Source organism: Desmodus rotundus, chromosome 4 (assembly GCF_022682495.2).
Source record: "Desmodus rotundus isolate HL8 chromosome 4, HLdesRot8A.1, whole genome shotgun sequence".
Lineage (NCBI taxonomy): Eukaryota > Metazoa > Chordata > Mammalia > Chiroptera > Phyllostomidae > Desmodus > Desmodus rotundus.
In genome coordinates, this window is record NC_071390.1 from 74,784,402 (window position 1) to 74,805,532 (window position 21,131).

At 35.9% G+C, this 21,131-nt stretch overlaps 1 protein-coding gene and 1 non-coding gene across 3 annotated transcripts in view; both read right to left on the reverse strand.

The window, feature by feature from the left end:
- Positions 1-14,974, reverse strand: part of EPC1 (enhancer of polycomb homolog 1) — a 107,617-nt gene extending 92,643 nt beyond the window's left edge. For both annotated transcript variants that reach the window (XM_024574877.3, XM_024574874.3), the window contains exon 1: positions 14,693-14,974. In XM_024574877.3, coding sequence (XP_024430645.1) covers positions 14,693-14,695 — 3 coding nt within the window. In that variant the 5' untranslated portion in view covers positions 14,696-14,974. The remainder of the gene's footprint in view (positions 1-14,692) is intronic.
- Positions 14,975-20,756: 5,782 nt separating this feature from the next.
- LOC112317898 (U6 spliceosomal RNA) lies at positions 20,757-20,863 on the reverse strand. The gene has a single exon (XR_002976148.1). It is a non-coding gene; the product is annotated as a U6 spliceosomal RNA (small nuclear RNA).
- Between the last annotated feature and the right edge of the window lie 268 nt (positions 20,864-21,131).

The window sequence follows — 21,131 nt, forward strand, 5'->3', positions numbered from 1 at the left end:
TCTTTTCATGGTATTTAAGAATTAATTTCCAGATTGCCTGAGGTGGTAGGGGGTGCTGGGTGGAGGAGGGCAAACGGGGTTAGAAAAGTGGGGACAATTGTAATAGCATAAACAATAAAATATAATCTAAAAAAAGAACCAATATGCAATATGCAGGTAAACTAAAACCAAAAGTTTATCCATCATTTCAGATTTTCCTTAATGAAGTTGGAAATCAATATTCAGCAATTATGGAAAAGTCAGCCATCCATTTATGTTGCCATTTAAAGTGACAAGTACAAAGTATTATGTCAATACATAGAAAGAAAGAAGAGTACACAATATGAGGAAATGAAAAAGGTAAATGAAGGAATGAAAAGCAGTTCATGAAGGGTGCCTACGCAGGATCACAATCTCCTAAACACATGTGATGGACACTGAGAGAATCATGCAGGCAAAATGAGAGGGAAAGTTTCTCCCTAAGTGGGCAGTGTGCAAGATGAAGCAGTAAGATATCATCTTCCTCACTCACTTGAGAGATTGATTTCCTGGTGGGTTTGATGTAGCATTTGCAATGGCAAATTCCAGAGCTCAAAAAGTCTACTTGGAAACTTACAATATACCACTCTTAATATCACTAATCATCTGAACTTTTAAAAGGATTGGTAGGAGGTGAATTTCACCAGAAAAGTTTGATAAAATTGAGTGTAGATAGTTTTGAATTTTATATACAAAGAAAAAATTTCATTTAAAAGTCCAAAAATTTCATAATCATAAAAAACTTAAAATTCCATGTTTGGTATGTAAAACAGAATGCACATTAAATTTTTTATTTATTATTTAACTAAACATTTTTAAACAGTTTTCCCCACTTTTCTTTTTACTAGTTCCTATAACATAGTGGAGCTGAACAAATGAACTTTAAAAAAATACAAACTCTTCAACAGTCATATAAAAGTGTGTTTTTCAATGGAAATTTATACATTTCCAAATTACATATAAACTCTGAGTTCCTTTCTCACTTGAAAAGAAATAATACCTACACAATTATTTATATGCTCTCAAGTAGCAACATCATTCTGTCATAAATCAGCCTGTTATTTCTCTTCTTTCTCTTTTTAATTTCTATTCATTTTGGGAAAAAGAATGCTAAGTTCTTATTAATATAAATAGCCTTATAGATATATACTCATAATTGTCAAGAAATACAAATATTATAGAAGCAAATCCTCTATGCATTTTTTTCAATTTTTAGGTGCCCTCATCCTGCCCCCCTGCTGTCCAATGTCTACACTTACTGAAAACTGTCCCAAAACTTTGAACCTTTTCTGCTTCTCTTACTCTCTCCAACACAACTTACCTGACCAGAGATCCAGGCCATCACCATTTTCCTCTACCAAGCAAAAGGATAAACAGGTTAACATAAGAAAGAGATAGTTCCCTCCTATTTTTCCCATCAGCATTTTCTTGCCAGTTCCAAGCATTTGAACTGGTGTTCTGTGGGTAGTTACTGACATCTGGATTCCCTAGTTCAGGATTCCAGGTCCTTACTGTGCTGGTTCCAGGCAACCATCAGGGGTTTCTCTCTCCCAGGCTCTAACCCACAAGTTATACTTTATTCTCTACCCACACAGAACTTTTAGTTGGTACTCCCAAATGCCATGTATCTTCTCTCCTTTTTGCCCATGCTCACACTGCTTTCTTTACTTGTAGAATGTCCTCTCCATTTCTACATATTGAAAGCCTTCCCATCTTTCAAAACTCTGGTCAAAATGACCTTCTCCATGAACTTTATCCCAATTTCCAAATGCTTCTCTTCTGTTCTCTCTTTAACCCTCAAAGGCTCAGCACAATATTGTTTTCTCAACATAGCAGAAGCTCATTAAAGATTTATTTAACAAGCAATAAGCAGGAAACAAAGAAACCTTAATTCTTGGAAAAGTTCTTCAATATGTTGGATTACAATAGAATACCTGGAGAGGATAATGGGAGCCTCTGTAATATTACAATATCAATACACCTACACAGGGTGATCTTTTTAATTCCCACCACACTGTGCAAGGCCTAGTTTGATCCCTAAAATCAGAGGTGTTTATGTAAAAATGAACTTAAAGCTTACATTGAATGATAATGACATGTCAGGCAATATTCTAGGTGCTTTAGATGCATTAACTTATTGTGGTCTCACAATAGCTACGTGAGGTAGGTAACATTACCTTGTTTCATAGAAGAAACTGAGGGTCTGGACTGATAAGTAATTTGGCCCACATTATACGAGGTCTGTCCAGAAGGTATCCAGCCATGTAATATGAAAAATAGACATTAATGATGATTCAAGAACCATTGTACATAGGACCATGACACCTCAGTCCCCTTCAAAGTAGGCACCTTGGGACCTCACACAGTTCTCCCAACTGCCATCAGCTGCCCCATCATATTTTTCTGAAGCTCATCAACAGTGTGAAATCTCTTCCTTTTTGAAGGTGATTTAAATTTGGGGGAAAGCCAGAAGTCGCAGGGCACTAAATCTAGGCTGTAGGCGGGCTGAGTCACCTGGGTGACTTGATGTTTAACCAAAAAAGTGTGCACAGACATGATGCATGAGGGGGGCACATTTTTGTGATGAAGTTGCCAATCACCAGTTGCCTATAGCTGCTGCCTTCTGAATCATGGAAATGGCTTCCATGGAGGAATGCTCAAGTATAATGCAAAATTTGGTGCAGATTTGGTGCTCTACTTGCGTAGTCATTTTGAACATGGTGGCCATACAGTTCACATGCTCACTCAAGGGCATCTATCACCCCCAGTGACTAGTACAGTGAAGCAGTCGTTCATTCATGCACAATCCAGTCTACTCTCCTTCGCTGCCAGGTAACATTGTTGTCACACAAACTGTTCTCTTTATATTAACAATGGCTGGACTTTTTTTGGACAGACGTCATACATGTAGTAAAGGACAGAGCTAGGAACTCCATCAGATCAGTCAAAGCTGTGTCCTACAAGTGTTCTCCTATCTTCAATAGAAATGTGCATTGAAAGACTTCTAGTTAGCTATTCTGGAAGTTAAAAACATCAACAAAGGAACCGTGTCTACAGAATAGGCTTGGAAATTGTGACCACATAAACAAAGCTGTGAGAGAGATTCAGTGTTAATTGAATATCTGTTAATATCTGCAAGAGTTGACTGTCTTACAAGAGAGAATATGAAAAATGTAGGATTCCACGAAGTTCAAAGGTCTCTAAATCTTATACTCTAACAGAGGTGTTCAACCTGTGACACATGGACTGCATGTAGCCCAGGATGGTTGTGAATGTGGCCCAACAGAAAAGTATAAATTTACTGAAAACATTATGATGCCCTGGCTGGTATGGCTCTGTGGATTGAACACCAGACTACAAACCACAGGGTCGCCGGTTCGATTCCCAGTAAGAGTACATCCTGGGTTGCAGGCCAGGATCCCAGTGGGGGGTGCTCAAGAGGCAACCACATACTGTTTCTCTCCGTCTCTTTTCCCCTCCCCTCCCCTCTCTAAAAACAAATAAATAAAATCTTTTAAAGAAACACTATGAGTTTTTTTGTGATTATGTGTCACAATATATTTAATGTGGGGCCCCAGACAATTCTTCTTCCAGTGTGGTGCATAGATGCCAAAAGGTTGGACACGCCTGCTCTAGAAGATTAAGAAATAAAAATCCAAATCTTTGTCAATTGAAGTAGCCACTTATGTGGGGCCCTAAGATTGTTTTGGCTTGAAAAAGGAAAGACATGACAATACTTCAAGCATGCAGGCTTTGGCTCAGCATGTCACACCAGTATCTCAGACGAGGACTTAGTTGTGGTCCAACCAAAATCTCTGATCATCAAGAAACCTCAATAAGCTGAGAAGGCAGACCAAAATATTCACTTGGGAAGGTAATGCAAAATTTTTTGGTAGGACATACTGTTTTCCTCATAGGTAATCTTTTAACTTCAGAAACATTTAGAATAAATACAGCAATATTTTTTAGTGTAGGTAATTGTTCTGTTTAAGAACACTTTACCTAATGGAATAAGAGGTCATCCTATTAGATTTTTAAGTAGAACTCCTACTAAGTTATATGTAGTGTTGAAACATTAAAGGGACCTTAAGATGAATCATATTTAGAAATTAAATTTAGTAGTTATGTATAACTTTCTTAATTTCTTGACAATGCTTACTAGGTACCAAAGGAGGCAATTGTATGTAGTAAATATGTGTTTAATCAAGCACTACTATAAATGAAACTAAATTTTAAAGAACCAGGATTTCAAAAATTAGTAAATGTGATAAAGTGTATAAACTAAATTTAAAAACATGAGAACTACCTTTGGATATGTAACTTAAATTAACTCTTTTCATATACAAGACTAACTCTTGAGGACATGAAGTAACTTATAACTTACAAATGGCTATCGCTGTCTTCTTTCGGGTAAAGCTGGTGTTCATTAAGCAGTCAATGCTTCACCACACAGAACTTGGTTTGATAGTTCAGTTATTCTTTCTTTTGGTTTGATCCTTCCTCACATCCTAGGAGATGGATTGTAGCTTTTGAAAGATTGAGATGAAAAATAGCAATACTAATCTACTAACCTCTCAAAGTTTAGGTTTAGTGTCTTCAATGGTGTAATTTAGCAATTCTAAACCCCAGCTGCATGTTAGAATCCCATGGACATCTTTGTAAACAAACTTATGCCCAGGTCCTATCCCAGACCAGCTAGAATCCCTGGGTATTGGGTACAGGCATTTTGTTTTTAAGTTTCTGAGTGACCCTATTTACATGCAGAGTTGAGAACTACTGGTGAAACAGTGTGAACCCACCATGGTCTGAAGCACCAGTGCTGTCCAGAAGAACTTTCTGCAATCATGAAAATTGCTATAGACCAAATATTTATGTTCCACCCAAATTCATATAATGAAATCCTAACTCCCAATGTGATGGTTTTTGGAGGTGGCACATTAGGATGGTGATTAAGTCATAAAGGTAAGAGCCCTCATGAATGGGATTAGTGCCCTTATAAAAGAGACCCCAGACTTCTGGCCAAGATGGAGGCATAGGTAGACACACTTTGCCTTCTCCCACAACCAAAGGACAAAAACAAATTTAAAAACAACGAACAACCAGAACTGCCAGAAAATCAAACTGTACGGAAGTCTGACAACCAAGGCATTTAAAAAGAAACATTCATCCAGACTGGTAGGAGGGGTAGAGACGGACAGCCAGGGCAGAGAGGATGTGAGACTATGTACCAAAGGCAGTGGCTGGAGGACTGGGCAGGTGTGGTGGTGGCTGGGGGTCCCTTATTTGCGTGTGGGTAAACTGGGAGGAACAACTGGGGAGCAAGATGGACTGTGCAAACCAGGGTTCCAGCATGGGGAAACAAAGTCTCAAAACCTCTGACTGTAAAAACCAGTGGGAATTGCAGCAGTGGGAGAAACTCCCAGCCTCACAGGAAAGTATGTTGGAGAGACCCACGGGGTCCTAGAACGTACACAAACGCATCCACCCGGGAATCAGCACCAGAAGGGCACAATTTGCTTGTGGGTAGCAGGGGAAGTGACTGAGAGCAAGTGCCGAGCAAGCAGCATTGTTCCTCTCAGACCCTTCCACCACATATAATGCCACAGCACAGTAACATGGGTTGCCCCGCCCTGGTGAATACCTAAGGCTCCATCCCTTACAACCTAACAGGTGCAACAAGACAAAGAAATATGACCCAAATGAAAGAACAGATCGAAACTCCAGAAAAAGAACTAAACAATTAGAAGACAGCCAACCTATCAGGTGCAGAGTTCAAAACACTGGTAATTAGGATGCTCATAGAAATGGTTGAATATGGTTGGAAAATAGAGGAAAAAGTAAAGGCTATGCAAAGTGAAACACAGAAAATATACAGGGAAGCAACAGTGAAGGGAAGGAAACCGGGACTCAAATCAATGACTTGGAGCAGAAGGAAGAAATGAACATTCAACCAGAACAGAATGAAGAAACAAGAGTTCAAAAAAATGAGGAGAGGCTTAGGAACCTCCAGGACAACTTTAAACGCTCCAACATCCAAATCATAGGGCTGCCAGAAGGAGAAGAGGAAGAGCAAGAGATTGAAAACTTATTTGAAAAAATAATGAAGCAGAACTTCCCCAATCTGGTGAAGGAAATAGACTTCCAGGATGTCCAGGAAGCTCAGAGAGTCCCAAGTTGGGCCCAAGGAAGCACACAGAAAGGCACATAACAATTAAGTTACCTAAGATTAAAGATAAGGAAAGAATCTTAGAAGCAGCAAGAGAAAAGGAGACAGTTACCTACAAAGGAGTTCCCATAAGACTATCAGCTGATTTCTCAAAAGATACCTTACAGGTAAGAAGGGGATGGAAAGAAGTATTCCAAGTCATGAAAGGAAAGGACCTACATCCAAGATTACTCTATCCAGGAAAGCTATCATTTGGAATGGAAGGGCAGATAAAATTCTTCCCAGATAAGGTCAAGTTAAAGGAGTTCATTTCATATAATAAATTTCATATAATTTCATTATTATATGAAATGTTAAAGGGACTTCTGTAAGAAAAAGAAGACCAAAACTATAAGCAGCAAAATGACCACAAACTCATAACTATCAAAAACTGAACCAAAAAATAAAAAAATAAAACAACTAAGGAAACAACTAGAACAGGAATGGAATCACAGAAATGGAGATCATATGGAGGGTTATCAGTATGGATGGGAACGGGGTGTGGGGGGGATGGGGGAAAAGGTACAAGGAATAAGAAGCATAATTGGTAGGTCCAAAATAGATGGGAGGAGGTTAAGGATAGTATAGGAAATGGAGAAGCCAAAGAACTTATATGTATGACCCATGGACATGCACTAAGGGGGACGGGAACGCTAGTGGGAGGAGGGGTGCAGGGTGGAGGGAGATAAAAGGGAGAAAAAAATGGGGCAACTGTAATAGCATAATCAATAAAATATTCTTTAAAAAAAGAGTACCCAGAGAGCTCCCTCCACATTCCACTATGTGAGGCCACACAGGGTGAGAAGATGGCAGTCTTATGAATCAGGAAGTGGGTCCTCACCAGACACCCATCTGCCGGCTCCTTGGGTTTGGACTTCCCAGCCTCTGAAACTGTGAGAAATAAATTCCTGTTGTTTATATGCCACTCAGTCTATAGTATTCTGTTAAAGCAGCCTGAACAGACGAAGACAAAAATGTTCCTTAAATTTTTTGTCCACTATAGTAGCCATCTAGCCAGGGTCAGGTATAGCTACTGAATTTTTAATTTTAATTAATTCAAATTTAAATTACATAGCTACATGTGTCTAGGGACTATTCTATTGAACAGCACAGTTCTGGCAGTTTTAGGCCATTTTAAATTATGTGAGTCTATTATTAAATAGGTGCTGAATGGCTGTTTTTGATACTGGACCACAGCAGTCCAAACTAACTACTCATACTAGGTTTTTGACCAGTCCTCCGGTGGTATGAAAGGAGAACTTCAAGCTGATATTGGCTTCTGGGAATGTTAAGGTCATTGAAGTTGCTGATTGTTTTTTACTCATTTATGTTGGCAGTTTGTTTCTTGGACTTCATACCTTAATGAAAACTGAGCAAAGACCTTCAGAACTAACAATTTCTTAAGTCTTAATGCAGTGAAGCAATTAAATTCTTGGAAAAGGTCCTTTTCACTTCTTGGCACACAATAGTGTTTTTCAACTGGAGATTCTGACCTCTGTCTTGGAGGATGGAGACTTTCCAGTGGATTGGGGCAGTGGCCTGGGTGTCAGAGCTAAATACAGGTCATTGGCATGGCAGCTTCCCTTTCTTAGTCTCATTGAAACCATGTCCCATTAATGAATGTAGAGTATTAGTGATTGGTGGATAAAATCTTGAGAAAAAACAGCAAAATGCCATAGATACAGATGTCTTTTTCAGATGTAATGGGCTATTGAGCACAACTAAGTACTATTTTTACTTGCTTTTAAAAATAATTTATAAATTATGGTTTGTTATGTTTTAAAAGGTTAAAACACATATGAATTGTTCGCAAATAAATCTCAAATGTGACGTTCATGCTGAGGCATAAGAAGAATCCTTGAAGTCATTGCTGAAACTCTTTCCCTTTCTTTTTTTCATCGAATGTTCTTGGGGTGACACGGTTAATAAAATTATATGGGTTTCAGGTGTAAAATTCTGTAATACATCATTCATATACTCTACTGTGTGTTCACAACCCCAAGTCAAGTCTCCTTCCATCCCTATTTATTCCCCCTTTACCCTCTTCTACCTCACCTCACCTCCTATCCCTTTGGTAATCACCATACTGTTGTCTATATCTATGAGTTTTGTTTTGTTTTGCTTAATCCTTTCACCTTTTTCACCCAACCCTTTCCCTCTGACAGCTGTCAGTCTGTTCTCCACATCAATGAGTCTATTTCTATTCTGTTAGTTTACTTTTTCATTAGATTCCACATATGAGTGAGATCATATGGTATGAGTGAGATCATTAGATTCCACATGAGTGAAATAAACCAGTCTTTCTCTGCTGGTTTTTTTTTTTTTTTACTTAGCATAATATTCTCCAGGTCCATCTCTGCTGTCACAAAGGATGGGATTTCATTCTTTTTTATAGCTGAGTAGTATTCCATTGTATAAATTTACCACAGCTTTTCAATGGGGGTGTCCTGACCACCCTATTTAATACTGCAGTATGTATTTATTTATGTAGTTGCCAAATGTTAAATGACATTCCTGAAAGTCTGGCATATTGCAAAGACAACGTATTCATCATGGCAGTACCATCTGGTTCTCTAGATCAGAGTCTGAAAGAGTGGTTCGTTGGCCAGCATCATCAGCATCACCTGGGAGCTTGCTAGAAATGCAACTTCTGAGGCCCTACTCCAGACCAGCTGATCTAGAAACCCTGGGTGTGAGGAGCAGCAATCTGTTTTAGGTGATTCTGGTACATGCCAAAGTTTGAGATCCACTGATTTAGAAGTATGATGAATGTAGAATCCCCCCTCAAATATCCCAGAGGCAAAAACATCCCAAAGTTGGTAAAGATCAAAACATTTTGTACATAAAATTGATATTGTAAGTTGTGAAACAGAAGTCAGTATTTGGACCTAGTATTATGAATCATGAATTCATCCAATTCCACAAAGCCTCCCAGAATCTCTGGTCTTTGATCTTTATTTTCCCTATAATAATTCAACTTCTGAAAGAATTTCATGAAACAGTCCTGAAGAGGTGAGATGTAGTACAAATGTGACTTTAGCAAATTCAACATACAAACATTCAGATATATGGAACTGATAAATTAGGTTATTGAATTTATAAAATAATTTACTAGAAAATTCATTGAAACAGTGATACCATCAGTGAATTTAAAATGTCAATTTACACAACATAAATTTACAAATATCTAATGTGACTGTATAGAACAGTAGGTAAGTAAACAGGCTGTTATTTCAGATTCCCCTGGTTCAAACTCTTAGCTTTTTTATTTACTGTGTAACCTGGGCCAAGCCTCAGCTTTTCATTTACAATGTAACTGGGCCAAAACTCCCTAAGCCTCAGTTTCCTCATTTATAGAATGCATCTAATAATTTTCTTTATCTCCAAAGATTGTGTGAGGATTTAAGGAGATAATAAAGGTAGCATTTAGCCCAGAGTCTGGAACATAATAATCTCTAATTAAATGTTTGTTTTTAGTTTTAGTTTTAGTTTTTTAATTAGCTGCATCTGACTGACCAGTCTGGTCTCTCTGAAAACAGATATTCATGTTTTGTCACTGAAGAATGTTTATACAAAGCAATTAAAGTATACACAAAGCAAGTAGGTGCTAACCATACTGAGCACTGAATACTCAGCAGATGTTCACCCCTCCAAGAGCTTTACCCTAGCTAAACCAATCACAGTAATTTCAACCTCCCTGTCAGTGACTGGGTTAGGTATGACCATGTCCTACAAACTGGCCAATGAACTGTAAGAAGCAGTGTGCTGTGGGCCTCTGGAGAGAATTCCTTAACTTATAAAAAAGATGCAGAACAGAAACTCTCCTCCCTTTGGAAATTGTAAGATCAGGATATGATGCTTGGAGTTGCACCAGCCATACTGTCACTATGAGGTGACATTGCTGACATTATTACAATGTAAAAGAATGAAACCTACCAAAGAACTTGATAGTGCTGTTGAGCTACTGAACTGAAACTAGAACTGTCTTGCTTCCTGATTACTAATTTAGTTGAAATAATCAATGTTCTTATTTTTTTATGCCACTATCAGGATTCTGTTAGCATGAAAACAAACTAAATGACATACCACATTTAGCTAGTATAGATTAATTGGCTCTATGACAAAATGATTTGGTGACTTTATTCTTGAGGTATCTATCTTAAATCACATATAGGGAATCCTAATGACTAGTGTCTTCTCCTCCAATTGATCTGTACATACAATACTTTCCTGCTCCATATCTGATGTGCTTAACTAATTAATCATTAGTTCAATATGTAATTAATTATATTATCTTCATAAATTAAAAGATTTGCTTTTGTTTATAAAATTTCTGGTACATATCATTAAAACTATTAGATTTCAAAATCAAATTTTAAATTCTGATAAAATCCTTTAACATTTACACTGAGATTTATTCCATGAAATGTGAGCAAAATGTACAAAATGAGGCTCTACCACATTTTTTTTAAGTTTTCATTAAATGACCTCACAAGGACATGCCCAAAATAACTACTTCCAGAGTGATCCTCTTTGTCTCTCTTTTCAAGCAAATAAGTAAATGTTTTATTTCTCACTTTACAATAGGAATTCATACTGGGTAACCATCTACTTATATAGCATTTATATGGGCCATATCAGAATCTGGGGGCTATTTCCCCCTCAATATGTGAAATCTGGTACTCAAATAATGGCCCTTCAGTAGTATGACACTTGTTAAAGTCTATTTAAAAAGAATTAAGTTAAAAATTTACTTTAGGGATCTTATTTGGCTTTTATTTCCAATGGGAACCTCTCACATCTAAGACCTTAGATTTAAAGTATCCTTAGAACTTTGAACCATACTGGACTATAAACTTCACAAGGGATCCTTTCCTCTTTTATTAATATTGTATCCTAGCATCTTTGCATAATAGCACATAACAAATAGGAGGAAAATCTAGAACCAACCAACCACTAAATAAAAATAAATGTTGAACAAATCAAGTATAAAGGACCCTTTTCATCTTTTTCATAAAGTAACCATCATTTTTGCTTTACTTTCCCTTTAGATTCTCCATTTGAGAATATTTTTGTACAGAAAAACAAAGTCATAACACAAACACCCATTTTGTCTATAATTTCCCCCTTCTCTTTGTTGGCAAAACCATGCTAAGGAGAATAGTGAATGAATCTGTATAGTAAATACTCACAAGAAGTGGGTATAACTAGGAATATACAATTTCAGATCTGTATTAAACTGAGACTTCAGAGGGCAAAAACTTAAGCTATTTTTCCTTCTAAAAGAAGGGAAAATAGCACTTCTAATAGCATTCCAAAGTATATTAGATTGGTCTTGACTGATATTTTCAGCATTTTATGTTAGGTCATCTTAATATCTTTAAAAATATTTCTTCCCTTTGTTATCTCATCTTTCCTAAAAGGTTTGGCTTCCTCAACCTTCAGCAATACCAATGAATACACATTAATAAATTAGGAAATTATGTGGGTTCATTGCATTTTATTTGTTATTGATCAGCCTCCATGATTTCAAGTTCATTTTCTTGAGGTTTATTGTTTAGAATCTGATTTACAAATTCTTCATGTCATTGGCATCACTTATGTCTTCTTCCTGCAACCTGTTTTTTCACTACTCACTGACCCTCCCTCCATCAGAGGGATGGGCAGAGTGAAAAATGATATATTTTAATATAGTCATATTTGCTACTTGTTAAAATCTCTGATAAACAGTGTGCAAGAAAGAAATAGTAATTGTTGACTAAAATGACATTTAGGATTTTAAAAAATAATTCTTTGTTCATAATCTAGTAACAGTTGCTATGGAAAACTGAGTTCTCCATATGCTACATTTAATAAAGATTTTTTCATGATAAAAGCATAGTTTATTATAATAATTCTAACCATTATCACACCAAGCTTTTGAACTAAATACCTACAAAAATGCTGTCAATGAGAAACAGACAATATCCAAAAAATCAATAGCTAAAATGAAGCACAAGGTAGATTTTTAAAATGGAGAATAATATAATTGTTTTTGCCTCATAGATTTAAACCGCTTGCCTTACATAGTGATTTAAGAATCACAGATAGAATAATATCTTTAGTAAGAATATCTATGTATGATTTTTAAAGTGAAGATTTAACTATAATGGTTACTCATAATCAGTGATGTAATAGTCAATGGTGTGGGAGAACAAAGAGCATTGCATAGCTACATATGGACTTCAGAGCATCAATTTGCTCTTTAAAAGGAGGGCTATCTTATATAAACATTTTTAGTTTTCACAAATTAAAATTTAAAATATCACCAGCTGAATAACAGAATATATTATTAGCAAGAAAAATACTGGCAAGTATGTTTTATTCAGATCAACTTTAGAGAACTAAACTCTCCATCATAACCAGAGGGTTAAGTAATAAATTTATGCCTTCAGTATTTCATTTTATAAATAATCTACAATGTCATAACTAGTTTTGACAGGGACATTCAAATTTTACAAGAGATAAAATGTTAGAATAAACATTTTCAAATTTTTACAGCATAGCATAAACAAAATATAGGCACAATACATAATTATTTTTGAAATGTAAGGAAAGGATCTTAAACAGGTAAATCATAGGGACACAAAGATCAGAAATACTATTTTTATTCATTTTCACACAGTCTTTTACTTTAGAATTTTAAATGATTAGTGAAATGAGCACTTCATATATCAAAGTGAATAAAAACACAGTAATAACTCAGAAATTTTTATTCTCTCAAGAAATAACCTATTCAATTGTATGAAAAGGTGGTCCAGGATATTTCAGTTTTTAAAATTTTATTTGGCAAAATAATATATATTTTAGGCAAAACTACTGATTCTTCCCACTTTCTTTTTGAACAAAGGACATACTATCTTCATAAACAATTAAAATGTTTACAGAGGCTAGTAAAATCTATGTCATACTGTCATATATGCTTTTGTTCTTGTGAGGCTTTGGGCCTAAATCCCATATTCTCTAACCAGATAACTCTCAATAAGGACAAAGATGGAAAATATTTATCCTGCATTTAGATATGTGATACCAATACTTTAAAAGTTAAAAGCAGTTGTATATATATTCTTTAAAAATTAGCCTTTAAAAAATATATACATAAGTGCAAGTGAAGTATCATTTCAAAATAAAACAGACAATTATGTAGGCTTCATTATATATGTCAAATTACTAGAAAATTCCCAGGAGAAAGTTACTAGAAAACTACTAGAAAATTAAATAACTAGAATAGTTATTTAGGAAATTCTTAGGTTCAACATGAAATTCAACTTTTACAATGTCCAGTGAACCAAAACTCAAACGTTTTCTTAAATTGAAAAGACATTAACATGTATGATATTGTAATATAAGGAAAAAGCAAACAGTTACTGAGGAAAGAGAAGGTAAACCAGTAGCTTTATTATTGAAGAATTCCGACTTAGAGATAATCATATCAGATAAAACACAACTGCAAACTGCATGCTTGTGTTGATGCTCCTTGGACTGGTTGTGAGGACACGTCTGCTCTCACCCACAGTTCACAGTTTACAGAAAATATTTAAAACATTCGACTGAATAATTTCTTCTGAACAAACTGAACTTTCTTTAAGGAAATAAAGGGATAAGGTAATAGATCAAATCTAGCCCCACCTCTTTTTCCTCCGTTTTTCTTTTAGTGAAGCTGACAAATTGTTGAGAAGCACTACAGCGCCACCAACACAGATCAATGCAAAACAAAAAAGATCTTTCACCGTGTGCAAAATGAAAAAAAAATTAGAAAAATGCCAAAAATTACAAAATGTCTCCCAAATGTACCTTTTTGGACAAAAACGAGATAGATCTGAGATTATCTAATGAAGAGCTTCAAAGAATTAACTATCATGGACTACAAGTTTAGATCTGATCAGCAAATACAAGATCCACTATTTAGTAACAGCCATAACTTAATATAAACCCGGTTATGTCAATCTCCACCTTCATTATACCAAGGGCAGCTTTTCTTTAGTTTGTATCCAAGTAATTCATCAAGAAACCACAATAGGCTTAAAAAAATACAAAAAGCTAACTACATCCATAGTTTGCCTGCTGATAATTTAGTCCTGGACAAATTAGGTAATACATAATTTTTTAAAGAGGATATGCACATATTTGGCATTACCAACATTGCTGGCACAAAACAAGTCCATCTCGAAATAGCTTAGTTCTTCCGTAGTTCACAGTAATTAAAACGTAATTTATATTATAAATATTCAGTTTTAATAATGAAAAAGAAACTGTTTTTTCCCCCCTGTGGTAAAAATTAACTAGACAAGATGAGGTGTATTCTGTAGATCAAAGCTAAAGAAAAATACAAAGATTTGGTTTTGTTAGAAGAAACACAATGAAAATCTTTTTTACCTGGTGGTTCATTCAAAGATTTAATGACATAAATATTTAAAATTACAAACTTACCATTAGTGAAGGCAAAGAAGAAAGCAGTCCTTGAAAAAAAATTGTAACAATATAGGCTGGATACTTGTGTCCCTAGAAACGACAGCCTCCAGGCAGCATATGGAGCTTGAAACATCTTTAAGGTTTTTGGTAAATAAAAAGTAATACTTTCTTCCATGATTGGTGGCTGAGTCGGGTGGCTTCCCCCAGAATCTGTGGGCGTTTGGGGGAGATCGGAGAAATATCCACGAAGATTAAAAGCAGAGCAGGCAGCGGCAGCCAGAAGACTCTGGGGTTAACAACTTTGCGCTGGCGAGCAGGCAGGCTCTGATTGGCTGGCAGGGCAGCGTCCCCACAGTCCGCACTATCCCCCGTCCCCCGCCCCCTGCGGCTCGGAGAGAAATGCGGTGTGTGTGCCATTTTACACCAGGCTTTTGAAAGCACAGCTGTCCAAAGAACACAAGTCTAAGCTCACTAGTAGGTGCCACTGCAAAACAATAGTACATACGACTATCTGTTAACTCAGGAAAATGTCTTTTTTAATGTCTGTAGGATCACTTGTGTTTCTCGTATGCGCCTTTTTTTTTTTTTTTTTGCGGAATGTAATGCTTTTTTTATATTAAGCAAATTTTTTTATCACTTCACAAATGTCGGTATACAAATATGGCCCTTTGACAACTATCTCCATCAAAACGTTTTTGACTTGACATCATTAAGGTACCTAAAGAAGCCAGTCACCCTTGCAGAAATTCACGACACATTTAGCTCGGGGAGCTTTAATTTCTTGAAAAAATAAAATTTGTTTGCCATAAAAACGACCATTTCTGGAAAGAATCTTAAAAATAAAATAATGGTTTCAGTGGTAAATTAAAATCAGTGGGCACAGTTTTTTTTCCCTCCTCCAAAATTCCGTTTCAAATCCCTTCGGCGGCGGACGGGACGCCAGCCCGCCGCCTCACCAACAAAATGGCCGTGCGGCCGCGCTTTCCCGGGCCCTCCCGGGTGCCTCCTCGCGGCCTGCCGGAAGTGCTAACGATCCGAAAGGCGTACGCCAGTCAAAGGACGTTGTCCGAGTCTGAACTCCAGGGAAACGTTTGATAAGGGGGTCTTAGAATGTGTTGCTTTTTATTAGTTTTTAAAAATTGTTTTGAAAAGAACATCAATCACTAGAGATTTAATAGACTGTAATTTGAACTTCCTGCTTTACATACTTATAAGGTCTTTCACCTATTTTGGCAGGCTTTCAAATTAAGTGAACTGGGAAATTTGATGCTCTGTCTCCAGTTGTGAGCCCAGTCAGGTACTTGGTGGTTACAACTGGGCTTTTAAATAAAAATGAAGTTGAAAACCTAAAAAAACAAGTTAAATGAATGCTACACTATGATATAAAATGTAAAGTCACAAAAGTCAGCAAATATCAGAATTTGTCAAATACTGCATAGTATATGTTTTAATTGAACATACTCAGTATAAAATTCTTTGCCAGATAAATTCCTAATGATCCAAGGATAGAACAGGGTTTAGAGGAAATGGATGAAGAAAGGGATGGGTGATTGCCTACATTCTTTAGGAGTCCTTCCCCCAGACATACACACACACACACACACACACACACACACACACACACACACACACACACACAGTTTGGTATTTCTGTCCTTGCCTGGCATTTGATAGGTAACATTCTTAGAGAACCCTATAGGTAGGGTGACTGTATAATTTATTGTCCAAACCAGTACATTTTTGAGATTGAAAGGGAGCATATTACTAACTATAGAATGACTGGAATAAATAGGAACTGTCCATGGCAAATCAGGAGGTAGAGCTCACTACTCCTGTGTATTCAGGGAAACCTTAAACTTTTCAATCAGGTCACCTGGTTCTAGACCAATGTACCTAGAACTTGAGCTAGAGCTCTTTTTGTGCTGTACCTACTGCCTTAGCTCTACTGTCAACTGAAGTACAAAACAACTCGAATTCAGATGTACTTAATGAACAATTATGGTAAGGAAAATATCTATATTTTCATTTTATTTTTTGGTCTCACTAATAGTGACCTTAAGACAGTAAATTTCAAGGACATTTATTTGAAATTGGGAAAACATTTTAAAGAAGTCATCTACTGAAGAGAGTGGATTAAAATTTTTCAGAAAATTTTAAAGTTTTCCTTCCAATAGAAAAATTGCTAGGGGCCATTTTCACTATATATTTTTGTTTTTCCACCCTGTTCTTTTCTCTCTCATCCCTTTCCTCATCCCTGTATATCCATTAACCCATATAGGTACATATACATATGTATTATACAAATATAATTTATATATGTACATATATTCTTTTATCTATTTTATTTTCTATAGATTACAATCTTCTGTACACTTTTTACAATATGAATATTTCTGATTACATACTTTGGGAGAATTTTCTTCAGAGATTTTGAGGCAATATTCATCATATACATGATTTGAACATCTTTTGTTTTGGTAAAGGTAAAATATAGAGTGAGATGTTTAGTCTAGTGGGAAGCCAGAGAAACAAACAAGCAAAAATATATATAATTGTCAATTATGATAAATGCTATTTAAAGAAATAAACATAGTGCAGTGTTAGAGAATAACAGGGAGGAAAATACATAGATAAAATTGTAAGGAAAGTTGTTTCTAAGCAGGTGACATTGAAGCTAGGCTTGAAGGATGAGAAGGAGCCAAACTTGAAAAATACATGAGAAATAGCGACCAGGGAAAGGTTATAACATGTGTTAAGGCCCTGAGGCAAAATGAAGCTTGGGGTACTCCAGGGAATAATATGAGGCCAATGTCTGTGCAGTATTTTGAGAGAAATAGACATTCGATAAAGTCAGAAACATAGTGACATCCTGCAGAGTGACAAGTTATAGAAAGGAGTTTCATATCTAAGCAGATGAATTGTATTCAAAGAGGAAAATGTTGGAATTTGAGATTTTGGAGTTTTTAAATAATGATAAGATACAGAGAAGCTGAGGTGAAGAAAACAACTCCATGCTAATTTTGAATGACATAGCTGTACCACAGTGTTTTGGTATTATATTTTAAAAATCCACATGTTATCTGCTCTTTATAGCCATAGATTATGATTCAGTTCATAAATAAATATGAACAAGAAACAAATAGTGAGATCATGCATCTTACTAGTAATATGAAAAGGAAGAACTCAGGCAACTACTGCTTATCTGTGGTAGCAGTGATTTTGGTATGTTTTAATTCAAAAAACCTTACATTTCATATAAGTGGAACAAAACTCAATGAACACTTTTTATTAAACCGATGAGGTAAAGTGTTTTTTAAAACCCTCATCCGAGGATATATTTTGATTTTAGAGAGAGTGGAAAAGAGAGAAACATCAACGTGAGAGAAACATAGATAGGCTGCGTCCCATATGCACCCCACCCAGGGATTGAACCTGCAACCTAGGTAAGTGCCCTCATGGAATGAAACTTGCAACTTTTTGCTACACAGGAGGATGATCCAACCAAGTGAGTCACAAGGCCAGGGTGAGGTAAACCATTATTAAAGCTAAAATTTAACTAATGGAAATAAAAAGTTTTTCTTTTTTAATTTACTAACTGGTTGTTAACAAACCAAAATCCTATGTTCACATGTGCAGAAATGTGAACAATTATGTGTTCAATTTCTTAGATTTCAAGGCTTAGAAAAACTTTAAAAATAGGCCATATCAATGCTGTGTAATCCCTTGAGTGAGCTTTGACGGTAATAAAAATTTCTTTAAAAAAATCAAATTTTGAACCAGTTAGGTAGTAGACCTTTTAAGATCTTTACCTCTCAGACCCTTGTGGTGAAGGAAGATATGTTTTTGGAATTCAGAAGCTAGTTTCTGTGAAGATTCCATTCCATCTAGATCTTTTTGTCCTATGAGAGAAAAAGAAAGCCATTAATCTGCTTAAAGCACCATTTATGGAGTCCCTTCATCATTACTCAAATGTAATTTTTAATACAATCAGTGTCAGTAATCTCGAGTATTTTCCCGGTTAAAACCATGAACTACTTAATTGCTATACAGTGGCAGGCTGAGTAGAACCGAGGGAAACTTATGAAATGCAAGTAATCTGATAATCTTAAATCTCATGATTTTAAAGTAGTAATATGATGCAGCATCCTATAATCAAATACAATAATATTTTTTGTAGTAAAATATAATCACACTAAGTAAGGTAAGAACAGACTATAAGTAGCCTCAGCTTTTGTCACCAGATACTACAACTTGTGAAAAACTTTCAATTTTCAAGGATTTTATGATTTCATAATTGTGGATAAGGGAATGTGGATCTGTAGATGTTAGCCCTTTCAGGTAGTTAAAATAATTATTGCTAGCTTAAATCAAAGCTCATAATCCTAATGATTATGAAGAAAGTTACAATTTGGAAATGGCCAGATTTCCACTAGTGGGCCCTACTGAATTCAGGTACACCCTATTATTAATTTTTTTTTAGTTATGTATGTGGCCTTAAAGAAATCTTTTTCATTTTACTTTTTACGATTTCACCAATATTTTTCTGCTTAAGAACCCTGAAAAATTATGCTTTATTTTTGGCAAACATGTTTTAAAGCACTACCTCACCAAACTTTTTCTTTGCAAAGTGTTTTAATATTATGTCTTTTGTAGAGATTGTGAGTGTTTATTTCACAATTCATCACCCATTGTGGGATGCTATAGATAGCATCTATCCGTTGCAAGCACAGTGTTTTGTTTTGTTTTGTTTTTAAGTCATTCACGGGAGAAGATTGCGACCATTGACATGGCTGAGATTGCCGAATAACCACAATTCACCCTCCCTTTCTTTCTTACTAATAAGGGAAAACATGGAAAAGTGGCGGACAGAGATAACTACACCTTCTGCTTCTTCCTTTTTGGAGTGTCCTCACCACACCTGGATGTAGTCTGGAGCTCTACTGATAACAACCAAGCATACTGTGGATAAGGGTATTCAGAACAGAAGAAGAAAAGCTAGTTTTTTGTGGAGCCTCCATTCCATCTAAACCTTCTTATTAACATGAGAAGAAAAGGTACACATTAATTTGTTTACAGTATAGTGTTATATACTCTGTTATTAGGGAAATGCAATTCCTAATATAATTAGTGCGAGTAATCTTCAAAGTATTTGTTCTGTTAAAATCAACTACTTTTAACTTGCCCTGTAGTAATGGAGGGCCAAGGGGACTGTGGAATGCAAGAAATTTTCTTAATCTGGGTTGCTGTTATCCAGACAGTCAGTCTCATTGCTGGGGAGCCTCTCCTATTGGCCAAGATGGTGGCAGGGAGAGGTTCTTACACTGAGAGCGCCCAAAGCTAGAGATGTGAATGGTTAGGACCCCCAGCACCAGCAGCTGCATCAGGAGTTTGGGTTTTGCGGTAGCAGGCAGCTGAACCTTCGCTTTTGTTCTGTTACATTGTGGTTACATGTATATGAGATATGTAACATATCTCACATATATAAAAATTAATGAGTTGTACATTGATTAGTACACTTATTGTGTTTTATTTTATGTATGTTACCCTTTAATGAAAGAAAGCAATTTCAATATATCACAGGGTGATGGGCTCTGATAATTTGAATATAGACATTGTAAAAGATCAGGAGAGACCTAATTGTTTTAAAACACATTCAGTAGTCTTTTTTCTTAAGTGCCTCAGACAACTACCCATTACTCTCATTTAAAAAATTGGGGTGCGGACAGGTAGAAGAGGATAAAGGGGGAATAAATGATGACAGACGGAGACTTGACTTTGAATGGTGAACACACAATACAATATAAAGATGATGCATTATAGAATTGTACCCTTATAACCTATATAATTTTATTAACCAATGTCACTCCAATACATTCAATAAAATTTTAAAAAGATGAAAACTTCATGCTTCTATATCTATGTTTCTCTTAATCATGTTACTGACACAGTGTTCTATCATATTCTCTCACTATTCACTCTGTCAATATTCTGTTTCTTATATATATTTTTTTACAAGGCTAAGAGAATTAATTCATAGAGTACATCTTGAAGTGTTAAGGATGTTTTTAGTTTTCAATTAAAGAAAAATATGGAACGCTTCACGAATTTGCGTGTCATCCTTGCTCAGGGGCCATGCTAATCTTCTCTGTATCATTCCAATTTAAGTATATGTGCTGCCGAAGCGAACACTCTTATATTCTTATTTGACAGCTATATACGTGCCTTCATCAGGAGCAATCATCTTTTTTTTATGAACCCTCAGTCTTGGGTGACCTCAACTGTCACTCAAGTTTTTCATTTTAATAAGAATACTAAGATCTGTAATAAATGACCTATTGTGGGCCCAGTGGACATGAAATGGTTAAGCAACAAACCCCAAGCTGGTGTTTTCCTGAGTATGATATACAACATATCATAGTATGCTCTAAAACAAAAATAAAATTTTCATCTAGTTATC